Genomic DNA, 11621 nt, shown 5'->3' with positions numbered 1-11621 from the left:
GGGCACACCAGCCAGGGGCAAGGACTAGAAGGCAGGAGGGGACACCAAAGCTGGTAATGGGGAACCCAAGGTCGAGAAGGGAGAGTGTTGACATGTTGTGGGGTTGGTAACCAACGTCACAAAACAATATGTGTACTGTTTAATGAGAAGCTAGTTTGTTCTGTAAACCTTCATCTAAAGTACAATAATAAAAAATTAAATAAATGTAAACATTGAAAACATTGTTCTCACAAGTATAGATGAATGGACAGAAGAATATTTATCATAATAATATATATTAATAGTTTGAATTTTTTTCTGAGTTTTATACCAAAAATCACACTGTGGTCTGCCATCAAAAAATTATTTTTAATGATCTGACAACTCACTTAAGTCCTCCTTCAATTTAGTAGAAATAAAAATATTGGAAACTGACCGAACTTCAAGGAAAAGAATTTTTTATAATCTTCAGAGTCATTATTGCTCAATTTCTAGGAAATATATCAAAAAGGCTTTTTTACCAAAACTTATCAAATGACTAATAATTACACCTATTAGTCTTTCCCTGAGAAGTCCCTGTTTATCATGATATATTCAGAAATGGTTGAAAGAAATAAAAAAATTGTTAACTTTCTAGGGTGATGGTAATGTTATCTTAAAAGAGGTTTGTGCTGCATACAAAAAAAACCCAAACCAGTTGCCATCCAATCAGTTCTTACTCATGGTAACCCCATGTGTTTCAGAGGAGAACTTCGCTCTACCAGGTTTTCAAGGATGTGACCCTTAAGAAGCAGATTACCAGGCCTTTCTTCCAAGGTACCTCTGGGTGGGTTTGAACCACCAACCTTTTGGTTGGTAGTCAAGTCCTTAACCACTTGTACCATCTAGGACTCCTTGTGTTGCATAGATGCATGCATTTTGTCTGAACTCATCCAATGGCACTTTTAAGATTTACAAATTTGAATTTAAGTAAATATTACCTCAAAAAAAAAAAAAAACCACTCTAACATATGGTGAATTCTAGTTAATGATATGTTTAATGAAATATTTTGGGGGAAGTATACTAGATATCTGCAATTTACTTTGGAATTCATTTAAAGATAAGATGAGAAGAATGAGCAGATAAGTGATAAAGCAAGGATAGTAAAATGTTAACTCTAGAATTTAACTATAGAAACTTCATGGAATGCTACCCAAGCTGGCAGACCTAGAAGCAGGAGAAGTTCAAGAAGTTATACGGGTCATAAAAATTAGAGAAGTACAAAACTTTTAGTTTAACCATCTGAACACAGCTTAGGCCCTGAAATTCCTTACACGGCAGTCAAGTACATTTTGCATTCTAAATGGCTATATATGATGATACAATTTCTTACCACAGGCAGGGAAAACAGGAAAGACTGTTGCAAAAATAAAGGGCAAAAAAGAATAGAGCTCCCTAGGGCAGGACAACTGTAAGGTGTATTCAAGGATGTCCAGGATAGTTTGCCCAGATTCTCAAAAGCAGAGCAGATTTTCTGAAAACATGTATGTTCATCACAAAAACATTTTTTCAAAACAAGTACCACCCCAGTCTCCCGCCGGTCTCCTGGTTCTGTTGTTGCCATTTCTCTGCTGCTGCTTCTCACCATCTCCAGTGTTACAGCTTTCCCTATCTGTCTTCATGTTGCAGCTCCTACTCTCTCTGTCTCCCTTTAAGCCTAGTGGGATACCAAAACTGACCAATCCCCTTATTAGGGTTCCATATACCTCATTTGCATAGTCCCACCCAGTCATTTGCGGGGAGTTACAAAGATTATGGCTAGAAGGGCCATATTAAGTAATTCACTGCACCACATAGTCATCCCCTTCTTTATTCATGGTGGTGTGGGGAAACTTTTTTTTTTCCAGGCTAGTCCCTTAGTCTTTTCTTCTTCAGAAATTCTTTTAACTTCTCCTCGTAAGTTTTATAATTTCCAACCTTTGGGTCATTTTCTTTGCTCTCTTTGATCTCTCTCTAATATTCCTCCAGCGCATAAATTTTCTTCTAAAATCATGAGGTGAGGAAAATGAACTTTAGTATCTCTTCAAGAAAGTAAACATGGTCCAAGATTATTATCAGGTCTCTTTGGAAGGACTGTACATGGTTGTTTTTCTGATGAGAACATGGAAATGAATTGGATCCTTTCCAACTTGGTTACACTTTCATATTACAGAGTAACGTCCTTAAGTTCTTCTCAGCTTCAACCTTTAAGATGCATTATAATGAAGTATCAGTTTTATTCGTAAAGACTGAGTATTATCTCTTGTAAAAGTCCCACGAAAAAGAAATAGTTGACCTGTCTTCTGTTTGAGTTGATTGTTTTTTAATTAGGAATTATAAATCACCTATGCAAAAAAGTTGGGAACCAATTTTAAAAAAATAAATTATGGGGTTTACAGAGGGTGGGGAAGGGATGAATAGGTGAAACACTGGACATTTTTCGGGCAGTGGAACTATTCTGCATGATACTGTAATGGTGGATACATGACATTATACATGTCTCAAAACCCACAGAACTGTAAAACACAATAAGGTAATCCTAATGTAAACTACAGATTTTAGTTACTCACAATGTATCAGTATTGTTTCATCAACTGTAACAAATGTACCACACTAATGCAAGCTGTTGATCATAGGAGAAACTGTGTGCAGAGAGGAGTAGGGATACATGGGAACTCTCTGTAGTTTCTGTGCAATTTTTTCTGTAAACCTAAAACTGCTATAAAAAAACAAAGTGTATTCATTAATTAAAAAAAAAAAAAAAAAAGTACCCATCAACATTATACCAAATGTGACCAGGCTTTACATTTTAGGAATATTTACTTACTCTAAGACCTATATGAGTGAAAATAAGAGGTTCTCTAGGATTCTAATCCTTGTTTCCTTGATCCAATTTTCCAGAACTCAGGCTCTGCAAACCCTTACCTTCCTTGAATTTCAGTTCTCCAAATGTTCAACTATCCTGAACTCTTTCTGATGAAATTTCATATGAATCACCAGCCCAGATTCACTCTTCTGCTAAGTCACCTACCTTTAATATAATATGGTTTCCCCAACCTAGTAGCATAAGGTTAAAATTCCAGATGGTCCCTGCAAGAATAAAACTAGAGCCAGACTCAGACATGACCCAAATGCTGCAATCACTGGATTTTAAAATAACTATGATTAATATGTTAACAGATCTAGTGGAAAAAGTAGACAACATGCAATGAACAGAACAGGATTTTCAGCAGAGAGGTGAAAGCTATAAGGAAGAGACATATGGAAATGCTAGAAATAAAATACAATTATCAGAGATGAAGAATCTTTCAGTGGGCTCATTAGTTGACTCTACACAACTGAAGAAATAATCAACAAATTTTAAGACACCTCAATAGGAACTGGAGCCCTGGTGGCACAGTGGTTAAGAGCTTGGCTGCTAACCAAAAGGTTGGCAGTTCAAATCTACCAGCTGCTCCTTGGAAACCCTGTGGGGCAGTTCTACTCTGTTCTACAGGGTTGCTATGAGTCGGAATTGATTGGACAGCAACCGGTTTTTCAATAGGAATTATCTAAACCGAAAGACAAAGGAGAAAGAACTAGGGAAAAAAACAGACTAGAGTATCCAAGAGCTATGGAAGTACGTCAGTCTAACATCTTTGAAACTGGAGTCTGAGAATGAGAAGAAAGAGAGATGGGGCAGAACAAATATCTGAAGAGATAATGGCCAAAAGTTTTCCAAAAGTAATAAATCAATCAAAGATCCAGGAAGCTTGGATAAGTATATATACTGAAAAGCAAGATAAAAATATATATTTAAAAAGAAAACGAAAACACACACATCTAGACACATTATAGTCAACAAACCAAAGAAATCCAAAAATAAAATCTTAAAGGCAGCCAGAAAGAAAACAAAAGGGACACATTACTTACAAAGCACAGGAATAAAGACAAAAATTATAGCATGGAAATTGAGAAAACATTAGACATGTCTGATCTTCCCCAACGAGTTTGGTAATATTAGATTCTTGCCAGAAACTATGCAAGCCAGAAGGCAATGAACTGCCAACTTTACAGCACTAGGGGAAAACTGTCAACCCCAAATTCTTTGCTCAACAAAAATGTCTTTCAAAAATAAAGGCAAAATAAAGACTTTTCCATATGAACAAAAGTTGCAAGACTGTCGTCAGCAGACTTTCATTAAAAGAAATATTTCAAAAAGTTCTTTAGGGAGAAGGAATTTGGATTTACACAAAGAAATGAAGTGTATAGGATATAGTCAAAATGAAGGTAAATATAAAGGACTTGTTTTTCTAATTTTTAATTGCTTCAAAAGTTAATTTTGTCTAAAACAAAAATAGTAAATTATACTGTGGAGTTGTAAAAGTAAAATATTTAACAACAATAGCACAAAGGATGAAAGGCAGGTACTAGAAGTACTCTAAGGTTCTTATCCTATGTGAAGTGATACAAATTTAAGGTACACATTTTTAACTTATTATAGTTAAATGTATACCTTTTAACTATAATAAGTTAAAAATGTATATTTTACACTAGGGCAACCATTAAAAAATTTATTTAAAATTATAATAAGCCAATGTTGTTACTGTGTGCTGCTGAGTTGATTTCAACTCATAGTGACCCTACAGAACAGAGTTGAACTGCCCCATAGGGTTTCCAAGGCCGTAAATCTTTACAGAAGCAGACTGCCACCATCTTTCTCCCGCAGGACAGCTGGTGAGTTTGAACTGCCAACCTTTCTGTTAGCAGCCAAGTGCTTTAACCACTGCGACAACAGGGCTCCTTTAATAAGCCAACAGTGGAGATAAAATAGAATCATAAAAATTATTCAAGTAACCCAAAAGAAGGCAGAAAAAGAGTTAAAGAAAGAACAAAGAACAGATGGGACAAAGAGAAATCAAGTAGTAATACAGTGGATTTAAATCCAATCATATCGATAATTACATTAAACATACATGGTCTAGAATACTATTTTTTTTTTATGTTGACCATGTAGCCAATCATCTTGCCTGAGTTGAGGGAACAGAAGTTTTAAATAGGATATAAACTTTTGATATTTGACTGGATTTTTTGTAACTATGACTCTTAATCAGTAAAATAAGACTTATTTTTTTAGTTAAAAGTGACCTCTTATCAAGAGGCAGGGGAAGTAAGGTCAGCAAGGATGGGAGAAAAATAAAGCTATTTCCTACCTGTACGCCATCAGGTATAGCCCATATACCAGTAATATTAGTCCATAGTGCCACCATCTACCTGTTATTCAAGTTAGAAATCTAGGAGTTATTTTAGATTCTCCCTCTCTCCCTCCCATCTAGTCATTAGATCTGAAATCTCTCTCAACCCATATCTTCCTCCCTAGCCCCTTAGCTACTTACTAACCTAGCTCAAACCTGAGTACTATAATAATCTAACTTACTGATTCTCTACCTTGGCCTACACTCTAGCATTTAAAAATATTAAATTTAATACCTAGGCCTCAGCCTAAAGATTCTGATGTAAATGGGGTTAGGTATGGCCCAGTCATTAGTTTTTTTCAAGAAATCCCCACATGCTTCTCAAGTGCAGCTAAGGTTGAGAATCACTAACCTAACTGGTCTCCCTCAGAATCCAGGCTTACATTTCCGCAAACTATCTTTCATGATACCACAATAGTATTCTTTTTAAAAGTACAAACCTAATATTATCTTACAGCAGTGGTTCTCAATCTTGACTACCTATTAGAATCACTTAGGGAATTTTTAAAAATCCCGATACCAGACCAAACTCCACACCAATTAAAACAGAATCTCTGGGGATGAGACCCAGGCATCAGTAAGTTCCCCAGGCGATTCAATGTGCAGGCAAGGTTAAGAACTGCTGTCCTAAAGGCAATGAAAAGCCACAGAAAGTCTAAGAAGAATAAAACCCAAATACCCCTAAAGTTAATGAGACCTTCCGTCTAATCTTAGTACGCTCAGCACTCCTACTACCAAAACAATATAGCTCCATGAAAGGGCTACAGTTTTTACTTTTGTGCAAAGTATTAGCTGAATCCAGAAAGCCCCCTCTGTTCACCCACAGCTAATTCCCACCCACCAGGTTAAGGCCTTTCAAGAATTGCCTCTGTTGTATAACTCTTCCCTGATATGCATAATAGAGCTCATCAATACACCTGTGATGATTATGATTCTCTAGGGCCATTTTTAACTTTTAAGCCTAACACCCCTATTATACTGTATACTCCCAGAATTAAAAACTTGATCTTACTCATGCTTTTATCCCCATTATCTATCACTATGCATGGCGCACAGTAAGCACTTGAGTATCTGTTGAATTCATTCCATTTAGGTAAATAATTACCTATGGTACTATGCAGGCAGAATCCCATCTTAAGAAACTGTAAGAGACATCAAATTTATACCTAGTATACAAGCCTCATCAAAACAGAAACCAACAGCAAGATTTTTAAAAAATGTAAGGCAAATGTTTAGTGTTTGCTCTATTTATGAGCGGGAACAAATTAAGGAAGAAAGAGGGTACAAAGAGCAGTATGTTTCCAGACTCTCAATGGTGGCACCTTACAGAAAACAATGCTTGGTTTCCACCTGAATACTATGTATTTTAAAACATACTGTTTTCAAAACATTATGCTGGTATGATACGTGTACGTTTTAGGAAAGTGAGCTAAGACTACTTACTTGACCAGAAAGTAAAATTATAGGTACATTAAAATGAAAACAAACTATGAAAAGCTTTCAAATGCTTTAAATGTATTGTACTTAAGCTTAAAAAACACTGATAATATGGTTACCAGCATCTGATGGCAATTTCTAGTACTTAGGGTATTCCATTACCCAGCAAAAGCTAAAGATCTCCAAAAAGCCTAGAACAGTCTAAGCAGAAGAGACCAAATATTAAAAACATTTAACATTCTATATTTATGTAATCAATATATATGTGCCTTACCCAAAGGACAATCATTTTGCTAAAATATTAAATGGAGTGGAACTGAACACTTACACAATGTACTTTATTGAAAAGATTTTTGCTGTACCCACATTCACATGGGCTATGGAAATCATCTTAACATGTAAAATGATTATTACTATGTATTTAAAGTAAATTTTTTATTTGTCATACACCCTCAATTACTAAATTCATCCAGTATTCACTGAATGCCTGTTACTAGCTTGGGAATATATTAAAATTGAAGTATCTAAAGTGACTAGGAAAAAAATAAAGGCATCAACCACAATACTTGGCATTTGTGGCCAATTTTTTTTTTTTTTTTTACCTTATTTGGTGATTTCAAAGGTGAGATGGCTATTTTATTTGGTGTCTGTGTTGTAGAATTTAAAGTTGATCCAATAACACCACTTTCAGATATTGTTATGGTCTTTGATGGAGTCCCAGGAGTAGACTGTGAAAGAACCCTACCTGCAAATGAGAGGCAGCACATCAGTTTGACTTTTTAAATGATAGCTTAAAAATTTATGTGATGATGATCTACACCCACAAGGACTGTAGTATATATATGTTCACTATTTCATATGTATCAACATGTGAACTTAATACTTAAGTGAGTTCCTAGTAAACTGTGGTGAATCTAGGCAGAATAAGACAATGCCTCTGATTAATGCTTAATATCACTTTACATAAAGTCTACAAAAACACTTGCACTCATATTCTCATCAATACTGTTAAGTTATAGGTATCAAAAAACAGGTTCAGGACTATCAAGCAACATGCTCTGCGTAACACAGCTCCTGGAAGTTAGGACTTGAATCTGTACCAACATTACATTACACTATACTTATACTATACTCTACTATAGCTATCTTCCTATTTGAACTGAAGCCATGTAAGATACAATTTAAATCCACACCTACAGAAAAGATTGTTACTGGCCTAAGCTGAACAGTTTGGTTTAACACTGACTTTAGGCTGTCAAAAGAAAAAAAAAAAAGCTTCTTCTAGCTGCCCTGGTCAGATCATACCAGGAATACTGTGTTCTCTTCTAGATAATACCCTTGAGGAACAATATAGAAAAACTACGGTGTATCAGGGTGGCTTAGGCATTAGAAATCATTACAACGGGTGGAAATACTAGGAATTTTTATTCTAGGCAAGAGAAGACACGAAAGATCTCCAGATTCTTGAAAGACTGTGTGACAGTCACTAGTGCCCTTCACCAAGTACTCCTGGTTCCCCCATTCTGGGCGCATGGTAGAATTGCACTTCCTGCCCCCTTGTGGTTGGGCTGGGGCCATGTGATTAGTTCTGGCCAATCAGTTATGAGTAGAAGTGGTGTGTGTCACTTCTGGGCCAGAGGATTTACTGCGTATGCAAGACTTGGCCAAAGCTTTCTTTTTCTCTGGCACATTTGAGATGGTGGCTCCTATGTCAGCCTGAATCCCAAAGTGACAATGATGAGAAGAGCCCCTTTCCTACCCATGTAGGACATATAAATAATCATGAAGTATGAGTAAAAAACATAAAACTTCAGGTTTTTTAAACTTCCAAGATTTAGAGGTTGTTATTAAGACAGCAAAACCAAGATTACCCTGTGATTCAGGCTGTCATCTTGATGGATTAGAACTGATCTGTATCATACGAGATGCAGCACTAGAACTAACGCATAAAAGCAGAGAAAAAGTTCAGCTCACTATAAGAAAGAACTTCTAACAAACATTTCCAATCGAAATGAGTATTTCAAAAGGAGTGAATTTCTAGTCACTGAAGGCATTCCAATCAGATGCTGGACAGTCAAATCTATTGGCTAAAAAGGGAATTTAAGTACCCAAGAAGCAGAGGAAGTAAATAACTAAATTATCTCTAAAATCCCTCTAAACTTTAGATTTAACCTATAGATACAGCTAGAGATGAAAGAGAGAGAAAGGGAAGGAGAAAGGGAAAAGAGGAAAGAAAGCAAGCAAGGAAGGCAGGCAGGAAAGCAGAAAGGAAGGAAGGAGATTTAGCAACTCCTCAGCCACTTTTCCTGATAACAATGCCAAAGTATACAGTCTGTTTTTAAAAAAAAAAAACAAAAAAAAAAGTGAATCAAGTTTCATCTGATATTTACAAAATATTTTAAATTTAATTTTTTCAATTTCTTTGTAGTACGTGGTTATACTTAATTTTATTGACATGTTCCTTAATGAATTTTAGTTAAATGTTCCTTGGATGCTGTTTTTACCTGAATTACATTAAAAGTAAACAACTCACTTCTATATAAACGAAATATAACTACAGCAAATATGTTTAGGCCACCCTAAAAGTGTTGAGCCTGCGTAAAATAACATGGCTATCTGTGCTGGTTTCCAAAGCTAATACCTGTGGGATGAGCGTGAAACCCCAACAATCATTATGTTAAGAAAATAATTTACCAAAAGACAGTTTCATAAAATGCTCTCATCATTTATAGTTATTACTATAATGTCATAATTGTCAGGCATTACAAGCAGTCCCCAGATTATGAACAAGTTCTGTTCCTAAGTCTGTCTTTAAGTCAAATTTGTGCTTAAGTCAGAACAGTTAGGTACGGTTCGGTTCATATCTAATGTCAGTCAGTCAAATGTCTGTCTTAGTATATAGTGTACGTTTCTATGCATAAAAAATTAAAGAACAACTTTCAGATACACTAAAACATCTTTAACATAACAATACAGTAATAATAATAATGTTTTGATGCACACTGCAAAGTAGCACCTATTTGTTATTACGAACCATTGCATGTACCTCAAATTTTAAACATAATAGGCTTTATGGGGGTTGGCTCATAACTATCGGTTCGACGTTGGTAACCTGGGGGCTGCCTGTACATACTTTTCAGAAAACATTCATATAGGAAATCCTCAATTCCTGGGGATAATTAATACCAGAAAAAGACCACTTAAAGTGAATTTACTTTTATAGGGACAAAAATTTTACAGTAAGTAACAAAGAAAGCTAAAACTTACTTTTTTTTTTTGGTTATATTTAACAAAAATTTAGTAACTCTTAGGACGAACAGAGTAAATCAACTGTTGCATTTTGCAGAGGGGATTCTTCTGAAAATTGTATGACGCACAATGACAACCTCTGTGTGACAGGCATGATAAAAGGCCATTTCTGTAAAATATCTGAGGATTCCATCAATTTTCCCAAGAATTCTCTATTAGCCTTTGAAATTCAAGTTATTCTCTCTTTGAGGGGCCCACCTGGTTATCATTCAGATAGCATTTTTCCTGATTATCTCATCTAACCTTCAGATCTCCATTTATCCTTAGCTCCACAGACTGATTCAAGCAAGTATGCACGATATACAATTTCGCCTTGAAATCAATTTGAAAGGCTTCTGCACTGTACTGTCAGGTGCTCTCCAAGGATCACAAAGAGACACACTCCAAAAGGCTACAGATGTGATAAGCGGGGCAGGGAGCTAGTATATCTGAGCAAGGACTAATTCTGTAAGAGATCAGCTCATTAGTTAAGTATTTTCACATCGTGATGAAGTTTACTCCTCTGAAGCAACCTTGTACCTTGGAAGCTCTGATAATCATGACCTCAGTATCTCATTTAACCATCTCAAAAGTTTTGTGAGGTGGCTGGAGGCTAAATTTTACAAAAATAAGTAAGATGAACAAATAATATATTTACTCAAGATCACAGAGAAAATCAATAGAAGAGCCATAATTAAAACCCAGGTCTCCCAATACCTCTTCTACCATACCACTATACTGCCTCCATGATATACTTATTTATTCAACAATATATATTCACTGGACCACCAGAAACTATGCTAGGTACTGGAGAGATAGAGAAACAAGATAAAAGAATTACCATCAAGAAAACCACAAGTAGAGTAGGGTAGACAGAAAAGAAAACCAAGTATTACAATACAGTGTGACTAATGGACAAGTTAAAAGTTAGTATGAAATTTAATAGAAGGTTAATTACAGGTACGTATTTGGTAGGGATAATCAAGTTTTATGGGAACACATCGAGATGGTCAGAGGAAGAGCACCTAACTAAACCCAGGAGCTAAAACTTCCAAGATACGTAGAGATAAACCACAGATTAAAAGTATGAGTTAGCCATAGGGAAGCACAAAGAAAGGCACTCTAGGTAAAAGGAACAGTGCCAAGATCCTAAGACCTGTGAGAACATGATCCATTTGGTAATCTCTTAAAATCAGTGAAATCAGCAGGTATGGAGCTGACAGGAGGTGAAAATGAAAAAGGTATGGATTAGATCATAAATTCCTTTAATGCTAAGAAAGCACTGGCATTAGAACTTGACCCTGACACAAATGGATGAGGCCAAGAAAATTTTAAGCAAGGGTGTGATAAGATCTATGTTTTAGAAAAATCGTTTATATGCAAATATGTTTATCTTGACTGGAAGATAGAAAGATACCCATCTCCAATGAGAGGCCCAAAAATCATCAAAAAACAACCTAACTGTACTTTTAACAAGCATTAGCTGCAATATAAAGATGACAGACCCTCCTTGTCATAAGACAATTCAACAACTACTTCAGTGGTTTAAAATTTGGCTTGTATTAATTTAAAAAGCTAGTTAAAAGTAGAATTTTTCCCTCCAAAGCAAATTTAATGCCAGTAATTCTAGTGAAATTTAATAGATGGCTATCTCTATGCATTTC

General features: G+C 35.6%; 1 protein-coding gene across 7 annotated transcripts in view; it reads right to left on the bottom strand.

Moving 5' to 3' along the window:
• The window catches only part of LIN54 (lin-54 DREAM MuvB core complex component), a 96750-nt gene that overhangs the window by 61351 nt on the left and 23778 nt on the right, over positions 1–11621 (bottom strand). For all 7 annotated transcript variants that reach the window (XM_004383092.2, XM_023737573.1, XM_023737572.1 and 4 more), the window contains one exon: positions 7272–7414. In XM_004383092.2, coding sequence (XP_004383149.1) covers positions 7272–7414 — 143 coding nt within the window. The remainder of the gene's footprint in view (positions 1–7271; positions 7415–11621) is intronic.

Source organism: Trichechus manatus, unplaced genomic scaffold, assembly GCF_000243295.1.
Source record: "Trichechus manatus latirostris isolate Lorelei unplaced genomic scaffold, TriManLat1.0 scaffold00105, whole genome shotgun sequence".
Taxonomy (NCBI): domain Eukaryota; kingdom Metazoa; phylum Chordata; class Mammalia; order Sirenia; family Trichechidae; genus Trichechus; species Trichechus manatus.
This window is presented reverse-complemented; position numbering and strand designations above follow the sequence as displayed.